The sequence below is a fragment of the Corvus hawaiiensis genome, chromosome Z (genome assembly GCF_020740725.1).
Source record: "Corvus hawaiiensis isolate bCorHaw1 chromosome Z, bCorHaw1.pri.cur, whole genome shotgun sequence".
NCBI classification, from domain to species: Eukaryota; Metazoa; Chordata; class Aves; order Passeriformes; family Corvidae; genus Corvus; species Corvus hawaiiensis.
In genome coordinates, this window is record NC_063255.1 from 59,613,086 (window position 1) to 59,636,687 (window position 23,602).

General features: G+C 37.6%; 1 protein-coding gene across 6 annotated transcripts in view; it reads right to left on the reverse strand.

Annotated features, from left to right (window-relative positions):
- Positions 1-3,968: 3,968 nt before the first annotated feature.
- The window catches only part of DENND4C (DENN domain containing 4C), a 73,609-nt gene continuing 53,975 nt past the window's right edge, over positions 3,969-23,602 (reverse strand). For all 6 annotated transcript variants that reach the window (XM_048290967.1, XM_048290963.1, XM_048290962.1 and 3 more), the window contains 10 exons: positions 23,245-23,425; positions 21,159-21,268; positions 18,239-18,414; positions 16,702-16,884; positions 14,996-15,185; positions 13,777-14,022; positions 12,308-12,425; positions 10,534-10,687; positions 9,381-9,445; positions 3,969-8,696 (listed from right to left, as the gene is read on the reverse strand). In XM_048290967.1, coding sequence (XP_048146924.1) covers positions 8,560-8,696; positions 9,381-9,445; positions 10,534-10,687; positions 12,308-12,425; positions 13,777-14,022; positions 14,996-15,185; positions 16,702-16,884; positions 18,239-18,414; positions 21,159-21,268; positions 23,245-23,425 — 1,560 coding nt within the window. In that variant the 3' untranslated portion in view covers positions 3,969-8,559. The remainder of the gene's footprint in view (positions 8,697-9,380; positions 9,446-10,533; positions 10,688-12,307; positions 12,426-13,776; positions 14,023-14,995; positions 15,186-16,701; positions 16,885-18,238; positions 18,415-21,158; positions 21,269-23,244; positions 23,426-23,602) is intronic.

Genomic DNA, 23,602 nt, shown 5'->3' on the forward strand with positions numbered 1-23,602 from the left:
GGAACCTTGGACCAAGAGACTTGGCCAAAGCAGTTACCCGAGCTCTATCTTTCACAGCTTAACTGAGGCTGGTTTTGAATGACAAACTAACTAATCAGAAAAGGTTTAGAGGGTTAGTAATGGTGGTTACGCATGAATTAAATAATGCTGGCTAGTCCAATAAAATTCTAAGAGGGTACCATTTTACATTGTATTTTTTTTTTATGGAGGCCATGGTCATTGCCTACAGTTTAATAGTGAAGATCCATAGGCCCTGTTAAACCGGAGCTTCACTAAATAAAAAAAAAGACCCCTTTTTAATCCACATTAGTCTCTGCAAAAATTAATATGGAGAAAATGTAGGTAAGTATGCGAGTAGCACTCAATAAATTCACAATGCTGAGAATTGTACAATCTGCAGAAGGGAAATAACACTGTCTAGCCTCTTTATCCTAGTAAAATGTACACAGTTCTTACTCTGGTCAGGGTGACCAAGCACTGAGGTGGTTGTCCTGGACAAGAACAGGAAGGTTCTGAACATTCTACACCACTACTAAGTCGTGTAGGCCATTCTGTATGGCTTATTCCTGCTGTATAGGCTGCTAGTAAGTCTTCCTCTGAAGCAGTGCAACTCATACCCAGTGTGTGAAAAAATTCAGTGGGGTGCTGGTTATTTTTGTCAAGCTTTGAGGATGTGTGGCCTTGTCAGAGCCAGGAAATACATGACCTAATGAAGAAATGACCAGTGTTTAAAAAATCCTTTCTGCACTCTTTTCCCTCACTTGCTTCCTGGAGCTGCCTTTGTGGCTCATCTGCTGCTTCCTTCTGCAGTCTTAGGCTTTCAAGTGCAAATCAGGCATATCATGACTTGGCAGACTCAAAGAACAGTCCTAGCTTGAAGGGACCTTGAAAGATCATCTGGTCCAGCCTGTTCGTGTCTCTGAAAGGTGGCTCTCCCTGGCAATGTGTCCACCTCAACACCCAGTTCAGTGACACAGCAAACGTGGGGAGGGTGCTTTTGATCCCATCATCCAGATCATTCATGGAGATGTTACAACATGGGGCCCAGGGAGCCCCACTTGTGACAGGCTGCCAGCCTCAGTAAAACACACTGATCACCTGTGAGATGATTCCTGCCCATCTCACAGACTGCCCATCCAGTCTGTATTTGACATTTGTCTAGGAGGAGGCTGTGGGAGATAGCATCTGCTTTGCCAAGGTCCAGCTAAGCAATACTCTCTCTTGACATGCTATTTTTCTGTAGCAGTTACCAATTTAGCCTGGCACGATTTGTCTTTAATAAATTCATAGTGTTTTCCCAGTCACCTGCTTTCACCATGGCTTTAGGTCATGGATGACTCAAATCGCCAACTTGAAAGAGACTAATGAAGTAGGAGCAGGTTCTCTCTGCCCCTGTGCACTTCCAGTTTTACTGCAGTAGGAACTGCAATAAAACCACAAAGCCAGCAGCTGCAGAAGTCCCTTAACACCTTAACAGCAGTTCAAAACCTGTGATACTAAACACAATGCCAAGTGCTGTCTGGGAACAGCAGCTTTTCCTTGAATGTTTCAGCAGGGTTTCTACTCTTTAAGGACAGTTTTTCTGCAAGTCTGAGGCTTGGCTGCAAACTCAGAGACACCTTAAGCTTCAAGGCAAGTAACAGACCCTGGTCAGAACATGGCAGGTTGCAATTCATCTCTTCACAACCAAAGGAAACAGAATACACATAGCATTGACATAATCACTTTTAACTGGCAGGTCTGAATTTAGATAGTGCGGCACAGAAAACAAATGAGGAAAAAATGCCAAATGAAAGCATGTTGAGGAAACCTAAACAAAAATGTCAGAACATCCCTCTGAACTCCTCTCATAGCTAGGTGAAGTGAGCCTCTGTTACTCCCAGCAGTTTTTGTCTGCCACTCATCTCCATAGAACCACTGAGTCTCCTCCAGGCAGCCCTAGAAAACTAATGCAAACACCTGCTGAAGCAGGGCAGTGACTGGTCAAGTCTGAACATTTTTTAAAGGACAGATTTCACAAACTCCCAGGCAACATGTGCCAGTGTTTCAACAACCTCACAGTTGAACTACAGGAAAATCCACTTCAGTATTTTAAGTTTTTGCCCATTGCCTCTTTTGGCACCACTGAGCTAAGTCTGTCTCTGTCTTCTCTACTTCCCACCTACCCCATCAGGTATAGAGACACATGCCCCTAAGCTTTCTCCAGCCTGAACTGTGCCAGCTTTTTTAGCCTTCCACTTGTGTGACAGGTGCTCCAAGCCCTTCATCACCATTGTGGCCCTTAGCTGAAGTCATTTGAGGATGTTGAAGTGTCTCTTGTCCTAGTTGGCTGAGACTTGGACATAGGACCCAGACATGTCTCACCAGCATGGAGATAAAGATCACCATCCACGTGTTGGCAATGCACAGCCTAGCTCACCTCCAGATACTGTTGGTTTGCATTGCTGTGAGGGCACTCTGCTCTCTCAGGGTCAGGTTGGGCCCCACTGGGAACATGATGTCTTCCTGCTTAGCTGCTCTTCACCCTGCACTGGCACATATGATTACTCCTACATGGAAGCAGGACCTTTCAGATTGCTTGTGGACCCCATCAGTTCTCCAGCTTGCTAAGTCAGTTGGCCCTTCCTTTACTTTTCTTTCTAGATAGTAAAAGTTTGTGTCTACAGCGATGGGGGGTAACTACCACTAATTAGTAGGGAACTACCCCTCAAGGTTGCTCTGAACACATGAAGGATCAGAGCTTCATTAAGCAAGCACCTTCTGCTATTTTCTTTACCATCACAGTCCCTCAAATTTCCTATGAGATTCTGGTACAGGAAGTGGCAGTTCCCTCCTCTCTATAACTTCAAACCCAAATACCATGTTAATGCTTCTTTGATGGTTCTTCAAATGGAAGTTTTTGCTCTTGCACAGCATTCTCCCTCTTTCTGTCTCCTCCCTCAACAGGCCACATGAAGGGTAGGAAATGCAAAGACAGGGTAACATTCTTAGCAAGCAGCATTATTGAAAAGACAGCAGTGACAAAAGCAGTCAGAGGAAAACAAGAAAGTCAGTGTGATGCTTACAAGACATTCAAGTCCAAAACACTAATTGTTCCTCAGCTCCCTATCTAAAAATAGGTCTGGAAATACAGGTTTATTATGAATCTTCTCCACAATATACCAATCTGTGCTAGGCACATCATTCTCATCAGTGAGAAAGGTCTTTAGGGTCTGATATTATTGTTACTGTCAGATTAATGAACTGACTGCCGCACACGAGGGGGTTTGAAAGATACTCAGTTGTGAAGGTGAAGGCCTGAGGCACTGGCAATTTCTACTACTTAAATTTCATCTAATCCTCACTCCTATCCCTGCCCCATTAAAAAAAACCAAAAGAACCCCAAAAACCCCAACCAAACAACAAGAAAAAACCAACTCAAAAAACCCCCTGGAAACTACATGTAAACCTGCAAGTATGTTATGGGACAAGAGGTCCAGCAGTATTTTTGCAAGTTAGGATGCACCAAGTGAAAGCATCATTCTGTGTCCCCATTATGAAACCTTTGAGAAACCAGAACTTCTGGAAGGTGTTCTCCCAAGTAAAGCCACAACTATGCTGCAGAGAGCACCAGCTGCCCTCAGGAAGCCTGGGGCTGTGCCTTTCCCATAAACAAGAGCTTCATGGATTCTGTCCCAATCGGCCTGTTTCTCAGCTGTTCTTACTCTGCTGATGCCCAGGCTTGCTGAAGGTGCCACAGAACCATCCTGTCTAGAAGCCACATCTCCACAAGTGAATCCCATCTTTTACTTCCCTCTCGCCCTGCCTCTGCTCTTTCCCACCATTCAGAAGCCACCAAGATACTGTGAAATAATTACCCAAAAAGGCAGTCAAAAGTCTTTTGCCCAACTATAGGCTGAATTTGCACTTAAGATTAAATTCTGTCAGTCATGTAAATTCCAGTGGCGAAAAAAGCTGAACAATGGACATTTTTACACAGGATGCATATATATTTTATTTTGGGAACAACGTTAAAAATTGTTTCTTAGTCTAGAATATCTATACAGAATTCAGAATATAGAGTGTCCTTTTAAACTCAAATTTTTGTCAAATGTACAAAATATTACAGAGAAACAATTGTTAATCAAAGCACAGTAAATGGATGCCATTTTTCAACAGTTCAAAACAGTCTCTAAACCAGTGCAAATCTTATTGCATTAAGCTTCCCAGCTCACTTAATAGATTCATAATTTATTCATACCACATAATTTCATCCTCCTTACAATACAGTTTATTTTAAGCTCCTAACAGGAGTTTAATGTGCTTCTAAACAACAGCAAACAATCCCTTTTATTTGCACCATTGGTTGATGCAGACTGAAAGAACAAATAAAAACGCCATCCGATTCTCTCATGTATGCATCACAATATACAGCACAGGAGAGTACAGAACTAGAGTCCAATTCAACCATTCAGTTTCAACACTTAAAAGTTACAAGGGTGTTCATTTTTAAAAAGATCCATAGTGAAAAGCTGATATACAGAATGCATTTTAAGATTTTTATTAGCTGAAAGAAAAAAAGAACCCTTTTGTTTAAATGTACAATTATCTGAATAAAATTACCTGCTTACCATTAATGAAATAGAAATTATCTGCATTAAAATAATGGTTGAATTAAGAATTTAAAAAAGAGAAAACTACTGAGTGGATTCTTCAGTTCCTTACATTTTAACAATTTGTTTTAAAAATATAATTTCTATGATCTAATTTAATATACATTTTGAAAATATCCCCTATGTTGCAGTTATTCAAGGAAAGCAGTAAACTCAATGAAAGGTATATTCTTTTAGCTGCAGCAATACAAAAAGCCATTAATTCACAGTTAAAATAGAATAATATTACTCATTCACAAGTGCAATGTAGCTTGAGCTTAACCAATGTGAAATTCCACCAGGAACAAACTAAGTTACTTGCAAAATTATTTTACTTTGAAACACATATACTAAATAAAATACTTTCTATTACCACTGTATTGTCTAAACTTTAGTTATATAAAATGTGAAGACAGGATATGATTGTAAGTAACATACAGATGCTTCTAGTAACATGTAAAATCTGGTACCAATTACTGTGCCAACACTGTAGCCACATCAGTCTCCTAGGCCTAAAGGGTTTTCAAAGTTGTCAGATTTTGGTGGTGTGCCAGAATATAATTCATAAAGAAAAGCTTTGTAACTTAAGAATCCTGTTTTTAAACATTTAAGACCTCATTTATTGGTTTAATTCCACAAAAAACCCAGCTATTTTCATATGAGCACTCAAGCTGTATATGTAACTGATTTATAGCTGGGTGAAAGGTGCAAGACAGTATCTTAGAAACAATTCAAGGAAGCTTCTCTTTGATAATTGTTCTTCCAATACAAACTTTCTAAGTTGGGCATTCCTGAAATTCATTGTTTGCATCTACATCTGTTATCAGGTTGCTTTACGCCCTCACTTTGTGCACACATTGCATGTTTTGAAGTTAATGCTGATCTGCAAATGTTTCCTTCAGGTTGTACACGGGAATTACAAAATATACACAGAAGAACCATCTCCTTCTGAACACTGGCTGTTGAAATACTAGAAAGAGTATGTGGAGGCAAGAGTTTCACAAGTGAGCAAAATGCTACTTCTTCTGTTTATACTGACAGAGCAACAGAACCAAAATCAAGCTTTATCCACATACCTCCTTCACAACACTTTGCCCAGATCAGTAATCTATTATGGATTCAGATAAATTTGGATTCCTAGGAGTTGGGCATCAAACAAGTCAGAAGCATTTGTAGGTAACTAAGTCATCCCCATATAGCCCAAGAAGTTCATCCTGTCAACTAAATTGCAGAAATGTGCCTTTAGTGCCTAATTTTCAGAAGAACAAAAGTGGTTGCAATGTACTCACAACAAACTTTTGAAAATTTTCCCTGCTTATTTTTGGCCAGATTTTGTTAAACTCTTACGCTTTTTTCCCCATAAAAAAGGATCTTCTGAGATAAAAACGAATTGTTTTCAGAGATCTCCCTTTTCATCTGAGTTATGGATTACATTCAAGAACCAACTGATTAGTTAGCTACTAAAACCTAAGCATTAAAAACTTTCTATAAAAAGGATAAAGTCTTCATTTTTTTATTCTATATTAAAGAATCAATTCCAATATGCAGATAAAAGATTTCAAGCAGCTACATGCAGGACCTCTACCACTCTGAAATCCAGGTGCCTACACCAGGAACAGCAGTTAATTTGTAGTGTACAAAAATGCCAATATGCAAGAGTAAATCAAAGCAAGTTCAATTCTGCAGCCGTCCTTTTCTCCTCTGGCTTTAGTTTTGTTGGGTTTTATTTGTCTAGTGTATATACCTGGGAAAGGTTTAACATTAAACACTAGAATTGTGACACAATCTGCTTTGCCTTCTTTACAACACTACTACCTGATTAATCTGTATTTTCAGCAACATACGAGAAAGTTGTTTGGAAAGGAAGATTATGTGTTTATGGAAACTAGTTCGTAATAATATTATTTTACTATGTTTTAAAACTGTTTGGATTTCACATATCTAAAACAGCACTCACTAGACAGATTTTCCTTGCAATTTAATGAGCTGGGAGAATTTAAGGATAACTAAAACTTGATTCCTTGCAAGTTGCATCACATAATCACATGGTTTGTCCATTTAACACTCAAATACGGTCTTTGTGTAGCTGTCTGTTGGAAAAGAATGTATAGAGTTACATGGAAAAAATTGCTGACTTTGATTTGTAGAAATAGTAAGTTGTTTGGATCAATGCTTTAGATAGACTTTAACTTTAGAAGGACAGAATCGTGCCAATTGTGTAACTGGAGAAGAGGGGAAAAGATGAAGAATCAAGGACTGTTTTTTAATTGTTATGTAGGTCAGGTATCAGCAAGCAACTATGCATAAACCCAAAGAATAAAGAATAATAAAAAAAAAGTTTGTGCTTTCTCACTTTTAGTTGTTGAGAAAGCACAATAGTTCTATCAGGAGAGAATCTGTCTAGGTAATATCCCCATATTAACTTAGGATCAGCACTTTTAGACAAAATATAAGGCATCAGTCTATGATGCAAATATATTTTGTCACAAATAGTGCCACTCCCTTGTTTTCACCTCATTAAAAAAATCTGTTTTATTGTTTAATGTAAAAATTGTTCTAGACAGATCTTCATCCCTCATAATTTTGAAGAATGAAAGTTTTTAAAAGTAGTATCAAGCAAACACATTCATACCCAGATGCAATTAATATTTTAATCTATGCTCCTTTTACATGCTACAGATATCTTTTTTTCTCTACAAATTATTCCATTGTAAAAGCCACACCACTAGCTTTCAGCCTGGAATAAATCTTATAATATTTTTCAAGTAACAGAAACTTTTAAACTGTTGACCAGTATCCAGGCTCTCCTTGCCAAGACTATGACTACTGTAGTCAATTAAATATGTGAGGTGAGGAAGAGTCTTATCTACTAGACGCAATCCAAAAGATGGATACATCTTTTCAGATCATACACATAAGCACTCCATTTCTGCTAATATATACCTTGAAGACCACATTTATAAATACATTTTAACTGAAATATTGAATCTGGACTATCAGTGCAAAACAATTAACCCACAGGCTAGTATGAAACCAAGGGAGAGGGTGATAAAGAATTCAAGGAAGACACTTCTTAAGCACACAAGCAAATAGTATAAAGCATAATTTTTTTTCAGGCAGTATCTGTTGACAATCCTTGTATGTATTCTAATACCATTTGAGCTTCCTACCTAATTTTTAGAAAGCCATCCACCTCTGAGCTGCTTTGTGTAGAAGCCTATCCTTCTTTGGAGGAAGCAGCCAGTACGTTTACAGGATCTTATAGTTTATCAGATAGAGAACACAGGAAAGTTGAGTGTAAGTTTCTGTTTTCTCACAGCAATAGACACACATTGTGAAAAGGTCAGCAAAGGTAATTCAGAATACTGATTGGGACAAGAGTAAGGAGAAGGGTACCAATTTTAGGTACTGTGATCTGACGAAAGCAACTGCATTGCAGCTTCCAATCCAAGGTTTGAAATATTTGCATTCATACAACCACACCACACACTAATAAAAGGATCCCCCTCTAGGTAAAGGTGATTTTAAAGAAGCAATGAAGAATCTGAGTACTGGAGAAGTACTTCATTAAAATACACAAATATTGGTGGCCCTTAAGAAAGTCACCAATTATAGACTGCTGTTTAGTCATCACCTTTTTGAACAACTTGATATTGTGGAGGAAAAATTTGAGGAAATTAAAAAATATATATGGGGGCAAAGCAGACCAACCACTGAAACATACTCATAATTTTAAAACATTTTGACATACTTTACAATGTGCCTATGAGATAAAAGAGAAGAATATATGTTGCAGCTCAATGAAACTGGTTTGACAAATTGCTCAATTAACACCTTTTGGGATTCAAAAGTGTATATATCACCATGCTCCTGGTTTGTTCACCTCTGCTTTTGTCTCTCAAAAGTTTAGTGTGCGTCTTTCTTGTTTTTATATTAAAGGTGCTCCAAAGCACTTCCTGCAACACTCAACCCTGCTGCTTGGTGGAGCATCTATTTTCTGCATCTTTTCAAGAACTTCCTCTGGTAGTTTTTTAAGTGCAAGTCTGTATTCACTATCAAAGACCTCTGAAATAGAAAAAGCACAGTTGAGGTTATTTTGCAAACACTGTACAACACACTATACTAGTCCTATAAAATGCTTTTGGTGATTTTTATATAGTAACAAAATTATCTTCACTCACTAGATGCTGATTTTTTTTTTTTTTTAACATGCACCCTCTCAGAGGACCTGAAAAGCATCTCCATAAGATGGTGTGGCACCACAACACATCACAGTGCCTGCCCATTGCTTCTTTCACAGTTCCGTTTGCCTGTTCCCAATGTATTTTGGCTATCATGTTCCCCCACAAGGGACTCACTTCGACTGCATAGCACCAAATAGAAGACAGGATAGAACACATCAGGAGGGGGGGGGAAATCAGGTGTTTAGATGACATAGATCTGATATGTGGGTCGGAGAAAGATGGACAAGACTGGAAACAAGCTTTCAGACATGAGGAATTAAAACTTCAAGCTCTTCAATACCCTTTGTTTAAACTAACTCATTACTGTTTTCAAACAAAGTCAGCATTATTTGTTCCATATGAATTATATTTACATAAAACCAACACCTAAAGACTGACAGCCCACTACTTCTCACTAAAACACAACTGAATCTTAGAAACTCATGGATGAAAAGTCAGTTTTATACACTAGCTTTCATGTAAAATATCCACAGGGACTATACATTTCACAGTATTTTTTACTTACCAATGTCAATGTTTTCTCTTCCAAGAGACACCAGAGACAGGAAAAGAATTTCCCTGTAAAAACTCCTAGGGGAATATTTTGAAGGGTGAGTTAATGAAAGCACCAACTATCCTGTTTACAAAGTCAATATTGAAGACTTCCGTTATGTAGTTTCTGCAGCTGTTTTGTTAACCTTGCTTGTGAAGACAGTGACCAATCTACATGACAACCAGCTTAAGGTTTTCTAATGCCTGAATACTTTTACTTAATGCAGAAAGAAGTATTATTGCTAGATCCTAGTAGTTACATTTTCTATGAAAAATTCCTCTGCCATCAAAATGCCAAGCAAACAAGAAATATTAAATTAACCACCACTTTTTTATTTATTATTAATTTGTTCCTGCCTGACCATGAAGCACTGTGTGGGTTTCTTTTAGGTCACCCATACTTTTTGTTTCTTGTTTCAGAATGTCATGATCTATCTCAAAAATAGGTATCACTAAATAATCAGATATTCTTTTTTTCCCCTTGTGGAAGTCATAAAGATGGTCCTCTAGGCAAATCAGTTTCTGTTTCTTTTTAGTAACTACAAAATACAGAAGCAAAGATGACTTAGCATGATAAATGTCAAACACATCTGCTGTAATTTACTTCAGAGCCTGTGCTTTTGTACAAAGCCTTCCTTGAATTGCAGTGCAGATTACAAAATGTACCATTACAGGAATTATTTACATATCTCCCTCTCTTTGTGGATCATGCTGCATCCACTTTTCATAGCCAGTACTCCAGGCTGCTGGAATTTCAAAAGATATAACTAGGGAGAATATTCCACACACTGCAACAGGATGCTGTACATTTTTATTTGTCAATTTTCTAGACCTGGAGTACTGTCAAAATCTGTGTAATTGATACCTGCATTTTTCTTACTGACTGTAAAATGTCCATTTTCATTAAAGAATCATTCATCCATTTGATCTGGATGCACCATGCATCTGCATACAGAGTGCATCTCTTCGTAAACATAGGCATAAAGAAATACACGTGGTTTTTGGTGAGCACAAATGAAACTGAATCTTCCCCAGAGGTCCTTATGATATTATCACTATGAAATGTACACAGTCTGATCTTATTTAATTTTTAGTGGGGAGAAACTAAGAAGAGATTATCCCTTTACCTCTGTCGTTTCATATCTGGCTTAACTTTCTGTAGGAGGAGGTTGATCGGCTTAATAACATCATTGTGTTGAATACTTAGTTTGATGTTCTCTAACAAAGTGTTTGTTGCCTGCTGATCTTCTGCCAGTGTGGAGGGTTTCTTTTCAGAAGAATCTGGGAAGTACAACCATACAGACTATTAAAGCAGTAAAGATTTTTTTTCCACTTTAATAAGCAGAAGTATTTCCAAAAGTGAGATACACATAGACAACCTCTACTCAATCTACAGAAATTTGTTAAAATGGAAGGACTTTGTCTGCATATAGTCTTCACTCAGAAGTAACTTCACCCACAAGTGACAGGATGCATCAAGTATCCATGTGCAAGAGGTCGCACATGACAGAAACACAGGAGACTGAAGAGTACCCAGCATCAGATTGCCTGTGATGGTTGGTTAGCTCAGATTCATTGCTGTACTTAAAAATTAGGTTCACTGCAAGAAGATTATTGTTAAACAAGGGAAAAGAAATAAAATAGAAGTGCCACTTTTCTTAGCAAAGAAACTTTTCTTATCAAAGCCCATCTTAAAAGCCACCTACAATTAACTGGTAACTTTGGGATACATATTGAAATAGATAATGCATAGCTGAATCAAACAAGAAAGAAAATGATCAAGACATTTACCATCGTGATTTGTTACTTCAAATGCCACATTCAGAATAACACCAAACTAGTATTTTCTGGAAAACAGTGACTCATGAGGGAATAGTAAGTCCATGTACTGGAAAAGAAGTTAGTTTACAGACTAGGCAGTGAGTACATGGTGTGTAAATGAATTGCAGACCAAGCCTAGTAATCTTCACCACACCAACATGACATTTTCATAAAATTGACATATATGATGCTTTACAAATGTAATTTCTTGTTTGCAAAATATCTTCTGACACTGCTATATGGCCTGTCTAAAAAGCTATTTTTCCTCCACATCTAAAACAGGCCTTTTGCTCCTTTGTTACACAAATATATATATTTATGCATCTTCATCCATGGCTAGATGATTTGGGGATGCTTTTCATCTATTATGGTTACATCAATATGCTTTGTAGAATCTGAGGGAAATACCACATTGTTTGGTGCGCTTGAATGTAATTTTCTGATCAGTGTTGTTATTTTTAGGACATTTTTCAACAAACCCTTTTTAATTACTTAGAACCAAAATTAGCACACTACACAGTTTTTAGCAGTTTTTAAAAGTTAAAACAGGGACTTAGAAGTTTAGGTCAACAAAGATTTTTTGATGATCAGAAGTAAGGAAATCCTTAAGTTCTTATAACCAGTCTGCCTGTTTTTATGCTAGACAAGGCTTTCTTTGGTCTTACTTTGTGACAGTCAAGAGAGGTGCCAAATGTACCTATTAATGGGACTTGTGATATTTTGTTCATTTACAGAAGTACAAGATACCTTTTTGTAATACAGCCTTCTTGTACATGCCTGCAGAGCTATTACCAGATCATGCAGCAAAACATTCAAAACAAGTGAGGCTTATTTAGCACCACATGTAGAGCAATCAGCAATTCCTCCCCCCTGAAACTGTATGACATATGGTGAACAGATTAAACTTATTTTCACAACTAACTATGTGAACTATGTGAAGTACTTAAGGGATTGCAGACACTTCACACACTAAAAAATACTGCAAATTGATGGGCTGTGTGCACATCAGCCACTATAAAACAACAGTTTCTTTCCATAGTCTCTGCTCCCTCTGCTTTCTGTAGCATTTGTTTCACTTACTGAGATTTCTCCAAGATATATACAGGGGCTCCCCTGGCTCTTGGTGGAGGTTGATATTGTCCCATAGAAGATGGATGTATACTAGCTTGCTATCTTGAGCAAGAGATGTCAAAGGAAGCTAAAACACATGAGGAAAGAGAAAAAGTTTTAAAAACACCAGTACAGTGTTACATTATTTAAAAACCATGTTCTTTTACTAATTTTGCAGACAAAGAAGGTTTACTCTATTTAACTTGAATCTAACAAAGAGGAACAGATGATATCTTTTACAGTAAACTGCACTCAACCCGACCAGTCACAAGTACTGCAACATTTAATTACCTTTTTTAATCTATCCCAATGTATGAAGACCATTTAATTTTCTACAGGCATCTGAAGAAAATATTTATAAGTATATACCTGGAAATATTTTTTGTGCCCCAAACACTGTATTTGATTTGTACTACTTATCATACCATACCGCAGTATTTTCTGACCTGACAAACATTTTGGTATGCATGTCTATATGTTGGCCTTCCCAAAAAGCACAAAGAATCTTCATATGTATGCAAATATTATTTATTTCCATAAAAAATATATGGAAGTCAAAGCAACAGTTATGTAATTATTTTATAAAATTAAGTGCCCCTGGAATCACTAATACAGCAAGAATTACCAGGCAAGAAAAATTTACCACTTAGTGTGCCTATTTAAATAGTAATTACATGGTATTATGTCCCATCCTGTTGTTTTCCCTCTTACAGCACTGTGGTTTTCCAGGATGCTATAGATTTCATTAGTATTGTCTTCAAGTACATTTCTTGCAAAATTTTTCTCAGTTCTAGGTGGGTGTTTCTTTGAAAATTGAGGGAAAGAATTTTGAAGTTGAAGCGCGTATAATTAGATAGGAAAAGAACACCTCTTTTTTTGCATGCATCAGGTACAAATACATATTTAATTTTGTGTTTGTACCTACACATAAAAATCATATCGTTTTCAATCTACTCCTTTAAATTAGAAATGCAAAGTACTCAAAAAATAGATCTGTTCTACATTCTTTTGTTCTAGTCATGTAGTACTGAAACAAAGTGGAGTTTGAATAGCAAAGCCTATTATTGCAAGAGAACAAAAAATACTGTCCATTAACTTTAAAGATTATAAACTCAAGTATGTAACTCACTCTGTGTGTATTGCAGTATATTACAGATTTTGAGTTCTTTGCAGACACATCCTCTTTCCTTTCTTCCTATTCATCAATGAATCTTACTCTCTGGCTTTTTAAAAGAGACCATCTTGACTAGAATTTGAAGATTGTTTTCACACATCTCCCTTCACGAATCCTTGTGGAAAACAAACCTACCTACTTGTATTATAAAAACCCAGTAACTTATATTCAGCTATTCAGGAATTACTTACCCAGTATTTTTGAACCAAGCTCTCCAGCTTAACTCACGGTAATACTGCTGTTCTAACACGAGGAAGCCACTTACCTGCACGCCATCATTGCAGTGCTCAGATGTCAGAATGAGTCCAGGTAAGTTGCTAGGCAGATCCAACCGTTGGAAATACCAGACTAGGTTCCAGAAGATTATGGGGTGTTGATTGATAAATTTGGATGTATGGATTACTTGCTCTCCCTCATTCTCCAACAGTGATTCAAGCTCCTTATGCAGTACCAAAGGGCTCAAATAGGGTACAGATACAGGGGCAGGGTTAGGTCGTTTTATTAAAGGATCCTAAAAATGCACAAAAAAAAGATTTTGGTTTTCTGGTTTTCTTTGTTTGTTTGGGTTTTTTGTTTGGTTGGTCTTTGTTTGTTTGCTTGGTGTGGGGGTTTTTTCTGTTTGTTTTTGTTTTTTACTAAAACAAAGAAGATTTTTCTTCCAGAAGTACTCTTCAAGATTACTTGCCCTGAAAACCTTCATTGCAGAGTTTCTTTTGATGTTTGGAAGAAGCCTCTGATACTACTGAACACACAATAACTTTAACAGCATTGGCAGTTTTGACCATTAGGGATTTCTTAATTTTAAAGATCAATCACCTAGGCTTTCTCTATTATATGAACAAGAAAAAAATGCTAATTTGTTAGAACTTGTTCCTGATTGTACAGTTTCAAGCTATCTAAGCTGGTAGCCAGTACCAAGCCTGCAGCAATGGAAATTGAAGAGAAATGTCAGTAATTATATCAGCTGTGGAACTGAATCATAAGTTCGCATGTTAAGGCAGCTTCTGGAAAATAACAAGCACCAAGAGAGGAGAAACACTTATTTTCACAAATAAGGTAAGAGGCTCAATACTGCCTCTTACCTTTTCCCGTCCACTCCACAGGTAAGACTAACAGGACATACAGGAGGAGTGTAAGGAAGAGCACAGAAATTGAACAAACTTTCATTCTTGCAACATGTTGCACTATTGTGTTTAGTCTGGTGTAGGAGTTGTTTTACTATTGAACTTCCAGTTTTAGAAAGACAAAGACTAGCTTCATTCTCTTAGAGAGAATATTTCAAATCAAGCAGATCTGTTCATACAAAGTAAAAGCAATTTTAGATAAACTGAACTAAGATTTTTTCAGTTATAAGAAGGTGAAAACATGCTTGGCCATTCCCATTCCTCAAATGGACAAGAAAGCTAGTAGTAGAATATTATTAAGTTCATTAATTAAGTCTTCAATATTTTTCTCTCAACTGAATATGCAACTTCTAGACTTACCACAGCTTCCTGCAAACTATTTGGAAGACTAACTGTTGAAATGCCATGAGACGGTCTCTGGGAAAGATCAATGTTTTGCAGTGGACCTCCAACACTGTGGCTCCGAGTCAAGGACACTCCCCTTTTTGGTGGACTATTGGCACGTGTCTCCATGGTTGTGGGATCTATAGTCTGCTCTTCTGCCACATCACTGTGTGAATTTTAGAAGAAAATGTGCTGATATGAAACTATTCAGCATTTCTATGGCAACAGGAAGGAAGCAGAGAAAGGCTGCCAAGTAAAGATTCCAAACCAATTTTCTCTATTAATAAGAAATGGTATTTTCCTAGTTAGCTCCATTGTTTAGGGAATACAGAACAAAATGCCTCTCAGACCAGTATAAATATCCTCCCAGAAAAGCAGCTGGGTGTAACTTAAGATATGAATCTGAAAGCACTGTAGTTCTGTACAGATACCACTGCTCTGGTACAGCTTTACCTTGCTTAGAAAAACAGCAATCTACAGTTTTGCCAATCTATGAAGATTATCTTCCTTTCACTATGCTCATCTTTACTTCCTCTTCCCTTTATTTTCTAAGTGTCATGAACAGAACAACAGTATAACAGAAAACAATTTAAAAATTGCATGCCAAAATAATAATAAGAAAATTCTGTCAAACTCATCCAGAAAGCTAATTTAAGTAAACTCAGGCTTGTCAGATTTAACACACACAACCAAGCCATTTGCAGATCTGGGAATATTCATTCTGTGCTCCTTACAATTATAATGGATGAAACTACAACTTCAACTAGAATACAGAAGAACAAAATGAAACAGAAAGTGTCTGCTTCCATATAATCTGCAGGGAGAGAAGAGATTATTTACAGGTGACTTTCATTCCTAAATTTTACTTTAGTTAAAAATACATTGTCATAAAAATTAAGATGTTAACATAAGCAATACCACCTTTAATTTTTAGTGTATTAAGACTAACTACTATTGCATTGATTAAAGCTCTAGTTGTCTGACACAGACATTAGCTCATTACTCTCAGGCACTAATACTCCAGAACTTCAAATGGAATAATGATTTAAAAAACCCCAAACAATTACAACAAAATGTAAGCAATCCCAGCAAAAAGGTCACAATTCATAGCAGCATTATTTCAATTCTTCCCTTGTCCAAGATGACACCTTCCTCTTAATGCTTTTTTTCCTCAAACTATTTCAAAAGTGGTATTGTTTTTCTGAGTTTTACACAGATTTTGTTTGTCATAGAACACAAGCTCAGCACAAGTCTTGAGTGCTCCCAGAACTTTCTCTCAAAGTGTTCCAGCAAATGGACTTAATTTTTTCCCGTAATGCAGTGTCCTTCTTTTTAAATCATACATACAAGGAAAGGAGAAGCAATGCTTGAATTTCTGTGCAAGTTTAAAAGGTGATGGGGTTTTAACCACACTGAGTTGAGGTTTTACTAATTGATTCACAGTGGATGGACATGAAGTTTTATTTCTATAGCTGTGTCTCTAGAACCTACTCACTTGTGGAATGAGTTTACTTCAAACTGATAAAAGCATGCTTAAAGCATGCAAAAAGAGTGAGAGGAAAGAGATGATCCTCAAGTTACAACTGTACTTCACCACATTTGGTATAAAAGCCAGCCTTACCCTTTTAAGTGTGGAAGTACCGATGCATTTCTGACAGAACTAACAATCCTGTTTTACCTACCCCTGCTCAGCTGCAGAGCTGGTTTCTTCAGCTATGGTGTGGCTGGACTGCAGGTGATCTGAAAAACTGATCAAGTCATCAACAGCTGGACTGGTCAACAGTTTCTGCTCCAAGGGATCCGTGGTTAATGGTAGAGTACCACTCTGTAAACTATCTCCTGAGGTACTTTGCTTCAGGAAAAAGCTAGTTACATGAATGGGAGGGAGAAAAATACAAAGGTAAAGAAAGATACAGAGTCATAAAATTATTATTTTCTACATTTAATTTTCAAAAGTAGCAAAAAAAGGAGACAACATTAAAAAGCTTGACAACAGGACATAAACTCCATCCTACTCTCACCCCTGCAACTTACACAGGCAGAGTAAATTAACACATAACAAGATTCGATTTGCAAAAAGACATCCTACACTGGACAAAAATCATTACAAGCAACCTTAGTTTGTCATGGTTCCAAATCAGCAACAGCATATTAATAGCTGACACATCACTGAAAATGGTTGCTATTGTAATGTGACATTACAGACTGCACAATCATACACCACTATAAGCACCGGACAACACAAATGGGTCTTGCTTTGCTAAGTCTCTTAAGTACACACTCTACAGTTAATACAGATGTTAAATTTCTGCATTAGAGAACACTAGTGGAATCTCTGTTTCACAGCAATAACCACTACAGTGAGAACTGGAACTTAAAATTAATTTCCATTTTCTACAGTGAAGCTAAAAGAGGTTAAAAACAATAAGTAGAGAAGCTTAAACTGGAGAAACAATAAGGTGGAGCATCTGGAACTAAAAGCTGCTAGCAAATATGATCTGGGAAAAATTCTTTGCTGACAGATTTAAAAACCTCTTCATATGCTTTTATACAGTTTAAGGTCCATAGCCTTTGTTTTAACATTGAAACAAAATGAAAACAGACTTACACATTCTGTACAGTTACGCTTACATAGAAAATAGGAAACAAAAAAGTGATAAAAAGGCAACTGGTTCTTCAGGTTTTGGCTGTTTTTACAATGCAACTCAATAGTTTACATGACCTATAATTTCCTTCAATACAATCACGACCATCAAATAGGCAGCGACATTCTTCCGTACATCTAGATGGGGAAAGATATCTGTAGAAGAGGCTGCTCCTGTTGACCTTAACAAGCACCTTTTTCCCATGAGAAAGTACATAGCAAAAGATCATCCTCAGCCATAAATACCTATGTAAGAATGCTTCAATTAAGCGGCCCAGAACACAACTGTGTGGGTTGTGTGAGAGTGTCCGAAATAGAAGAGCAAGAAACATCTGCTTTGACATTTATTCGTGTGATTGGTTAGTTTCCTAATCACCAGCTGCATAGTTTGATCCTAAACTTGTGCACCAAAAAAACATATAAATACTGCTGTGTGCTTAATAAAGCAATTCTGTCAACTTAGAACATGGTCCAGGTTTTTTCCAATTGCTACAATATCTAAGATCCTCTTGTGAATAAATAAAACTATGCACAGGTACGAAGGCAGAAACAGAGTATCTATAAAATGCACTGACCTTGCAGAGCCACGAAGGTCTTTAAATTCAACATTAAGGAAAGGTAGGAAGGTACTTTTACAGAAAGGGCATGTAGTGTTCAAGTTTGAATCGTCTGCTGTCCACCCAGCCATAATTTCTTCATCATAAACCAAAGCATCACAAGCTCTACATTGAGAGCAGCTTGACATCAAGACCTAGAACAGCAGAGAACTAATATTATCAGGATTCTTTTACAATTGTTTTTTATAGTCTTAGTACCCATAGAAGTTTAACATGTATCAGAAGACCAATGGGGAGAAGTGAGTTCACCACTTCTTTCTCACCATACTCAGAATTATCTCGTCCACATTAACTTTTACCTATGAAATAAATACATTAGTAATTTATTTTTGACATGGAAGAAGCATTACCCTAAAAGGCTACCAATTTAGCATTTGCAATTTTTTGCTTCTATGAAAACTTATAAATACACAAATTGTTTTGAATTGTATAAGTAAATGCATGTCTACTTATCCAAAAAGGAAAAAAAATCCCACAAAACCAATCAAACACAAAAGAAACCTTTATAATAGTGTGGTGTAGACTCTGGCTGGATGCCAGGTGCTCACAAAAGCCATTCTGTCAATCTCCCTCTTTAAGCAAATAGGGGAAGAAATATGTGACAAAAGGCTTGTGAGTCACACACAATTGGGACAAGGAGATCACTCAGCAATCACTGCTACAGGCAAAACAGACTCGACTAGGGGAAATTAATTTAATTTACTGCCAATTAAAAGTTCAAGTAGGGTAACGAGAATTAACCCCAAATTTTAAAACACCTTCCCCCTACACCTCCCTTTTTCCCAGGCTTGACCTTAATTTCTGACTTCTCCACCTCCTTCCCTGAAATGGCACATGGGAATAGGAAATGGGGATTGTGGTCAACTCATCCCATGTTTTTCTGACACTTCTTCCTCCTCACACTCTTCCCCTGCTTCAGTGTGGGGTCCCTCCCACAGGAGACAGTCCTGTACTAACTTCTCCAAGCCCTTCTCACGGGCTTCAGTTCTTCACTAGCTGCTCTAGCATGCGTCTCCTGCAGGGTCACCAGTCCTGCCAGCAAACCAGCCTGGGCTCCTCTCCCCACCGAGTCATAGGTCCTGCCAGGAGCACTGGCTCCCGTCTACCAGGTTAGCCTCCTTTGGGCATCCACCTGCTCTAGCATGGTGTAGATGGCTGCTGGTGCACAGCTGCTTCACCATGGCCTTCACCACAGGCTGCAGGGGAATCCCTGCTGTAGTACCTGGAGAACCTCCTGTCCCTCCTTCTGCACTGACCTGGGTATCTGCAGAGGTGTTTCTGTCACGTGTTCTCACTCCTCTCCTGCAGCTGCTGTTGCACAGCATTCTTTTTCCCTTCTCAAATACACTATCCCAGCTTTGCTGCCACTGTCACTGACTGGTCTTGGCCAGTGGTGGGTCCATCCTGGAAGCGGCTGGCATTGGCTCTGCTGGACATGGGGGATAGTTCTGGCAGCTTCTCAGAGAAGCCACCCCTGTAACCCCTCTGCTACCAAATCTTTGCCATGCAAATCCAATATAAGTGGAAAACCAGAAATTTGTGTTTTTACCTAACAGAAGTCTTACCACTAAGCTAGATAGGGAACTGGAGAAAAGATGGTAAAATTAATCCTCTACTACCTGAAGAAAGGACTATACACCTTGTGCCTCTTACTTCATTGTTTCACTCACGTGGGAGAAAAATCCGAAAAAACAGCATCAAATACAGCTTCTAATAAATTTGAGAGCTAATATAATTTAGATATTTGCCCAATAACATTTTTATTTTATTATGCTATGCCCTTTACATAATGCAGTGCAGAAGCTTGACAAGCCTAGATGTCCAGAACATCAAACATAAATGAAAACGACATAGGACCTAGCAAGGTAACACTGCAGCTGAAAGAAAAGCAACCAAGGCAAACACAGTGACCATTGCCTACATATCTGAAATCTGAAAGCATCTACAGGTACTAACTGAAACTGAGAAGCATACTAAAACATTATTTCACTAGTTTTGGCTGGGATAGAGTTAATTTTCTCGTTAGTATTCTTTATAGTCCTGTGTTTCAGACTGGTAACCAGCTTCATGTTAACTGATAACACTCCAATGTTTTAGTTATTGCTGCACAGGGCTTTATACACCATCACGGATTTTTTTTCATTATGTGTCCAACCCAGCCAGGAGGCTGTGAGAGGACACAGCCAGGACAGCTGACTGCAGCTGACCAAAGTGATATTGTGTGACCAAAATGATGCAGGAAACATCATGCTCAGAGACAAAACTCTGTGTTTTTTCCAAGGCAACTCTTCCTTGAGGTGTCAGGGTGCTGACTGATCTCTCCATTACTATTTTTTTGTTGTTGTTGTGTCTCTGTCTTTTCTATTTCTTTTCCCCCAGCTCAGTCATTAAATTGTCTTTATCTCAACCCTCAAGCTTTTTTCTTCTGCGCTTTCAATTCTCTCTCCCATTGAGAGGGGAGTAAGCAAATACCTGTGAGAGGGCTTTGCTGCTGGCTGTGGTCAACTCATCACTATCATCGTCATTATTAAACAATGATAAATAATTATTTAGTAACAACACAATTTTCATAAGGAAAAAAAATCTAAAACCTCACAAAAGCTCCTGTTTCATCTCTAACTTCTCTTTCACTTCAAGTCTTGACCTTTCCCTCAACATTTTTTTCTCTCTATATATGAGGGATGCATAAAAGTATTTAAGATGCTCTTCTTTTTTAAAGCTGCTGTTGCACTCTAACCTACAAGTATTAAGCATCTCTGCAGTAGAAACAAGGAAAAAATTGTTTTGAAGAAACCTGCCACAATGCAACTAAACAGGTAATAATGCATACAGTAATATTGACTAATTATAGCTTTAATTTATGAGTTTATTATCTTACCTCCATTGCATAGTTCTGGAAAATGCTGGATAAACTAGTATTATGCGAAGAGCTGTGCTCTGATTTCTCAGAATCTAGAACTTTCATACTTTTTGGGAACGAAACTTCACCTGCACAAAAAGAGTCATTTGAGTTTTGTATTCAACCAAAGAATGATTAATCCATCCCCAAAGAAAACAATTGCTGTTCAACCAAGGCAAGAAAATTGTACCAAAAGATCTCCAAAGATACATGTATCTGTAACTCATTGACATTATAATTACAATATAGATAAATATAACATTTGTGATTAACATTTCAAGGTTATTTTTCTAACACAATGTATCACAGATTAGTAAAAGAAAAACACAAAAAAAATAGACTGGCAAAGAGCAGTAAGATTGCTCAATGTATATTGACCAACTCTAAAAGTCATGACTTCTTGAATAATACACCCATATATAAATAGCAAACATAAGGACAGCACCAGGTGAAGCGTACGATATCAAAAATGCCATTACTGCGCTTAGGTTTTCCCTGATTAACGCTGCACTAAACCAAAGATTCTTTCTTCGGTAATGCTAGGTTTTATGGTTATGAGCCTCATCCAGGAAAAGGGGAAAAGAAGTTGGAATATATTCACCAGAAGAAAATGGTTGGAATCACACTTAGAAGGAAAAATTTTCAAAATTATTTTTTACATGCCCAAATTTTTCTATTCAAAAAATCACCACCAGTATCCCCTCATCATAAAGAAGGCTCTTCTGTTTTTTCAGTTCAAGATTATGTTTGTGAACAAATTTTACATGCCTTGTTGGCTGCCCCTCTTTACAGTTAGTTCTTATAACCCTCCTAACTAACTGAAACTAGAAGATATCTAAGATATCATGCCAAGATTTTGGGAGACAGAGCCATCTTGTCTCCAGTATGCAAGACAATTCCTCCTCTCTTGATGCAGATGGCTTTACAATATCTGCATCACTGAAGTACTGCATTACATAGAGACCTAAACCAAACCCACAGCTGGCTCAAAACCACATATTTTTTCTCAAAATAAGAACCAAATCTGAACTGAAAATTTTTAGATTTATTTAATCCAGTTTTACATCTGGCAGGGGAGGGATGGACAATCTGCTATAGGCTTACAGTCATCAATTATTTACCATGTACATCCAAGTATGTATCCAACGCCTCCTATTCCATGGTAAAGATGAAGAACTTTTAGTGTGTATTGCTTTAGGTTTTTCGTGCACATGGAACTACGAGGTTGTTCTGTTGGTTTGGTTTTGGTTGGTTTGCTTCTTTCCTCCCTCAAATGATCTGTCTCTGTTAGTTAATGCACCTATCTGCAGTTCTCAAACTGCTCAGCTTTTCTGTATTAATATTTCACTATTAATACTTTCAGGGTCTTATGACTTTACATGAATGAGCAGGTGTTCCTTGCTATAACTAGTTAGTAATCTTCCTATCACATACACAGAAAGTATTTTTGTGGTTAAACTCCTGCATATTTATACATTCAATGAAGAGAGAAGCATTAGCTACTTGATACTGCAAGAGAAGAGTATAAAATGGAAGTAAAAATTTGCTTGTAATTCTCTTAAGGGCTTGAAATAATTTCACATTATCATAGCTTCCACTGTTTTGAGTGATTTCACAAACAACAGTTCTCCCTGTTTGTTGTATTGTAATCCAGTTGTATTATAATAAGGCCCTCTGCACTCGGTGGAAAGTCCTCCTGATGTGTTCTAATATTGAAGCAGTCCAGCAGAAAAGGAAGAAAATCCGAAATTCCAGGGAAGAAAAAAAAATTCAACTCTCAGTCTCTCTCTGGAGAAAAAGAAACTGAACTGGAAAGCAGCAAGCCGGGTGCTTCCATGCTCCCCTGCCACAGCTGGGAAAAAAAAAAACCTACCTCTGTGTGACCTTGAATAAGCTGCAAACTGCTTTGAAAACGTTTTGCTCAGTTTTTCCTTCCCCCCCTCAGGCTCAGTTTAAAGGCATAGAAAGGCACAGGAATTAATTTCTGGGCATAGGGCAGCGATATGGGATACACATCATAAAGTCACCCCAAGACACAGGGGAAAACAAAACCAAATAATCTCACCTGCACTGTAATGCAGTCTTCCTACATCTCCACCGCTGCTGCTACTGCCAAGACTAGTAGTGCTTTGTGCAAGCTCATTTGTAAGCAGGCCTGAGACTCCAGTTCTTGACAACAGATTATCTCCTAAAATATTATCTTCAAAACCAACAGGGAAGTTACAGTCTGGTCGATGGCTTTCTTCCTTTAATGCAAGAAAAAAAAAGTAGCATTTTTGAGTACTTCCACATCCATTATTTGGCTTCCATCTTTATCCTAAAGAATAAATAATTAAACCAGATTAAGATAAATCCTGATGTAAAAAAATTATTAGATATAAGATAAATCTATGTAACCTCAAAAAGTGCAGATACTGGACAAA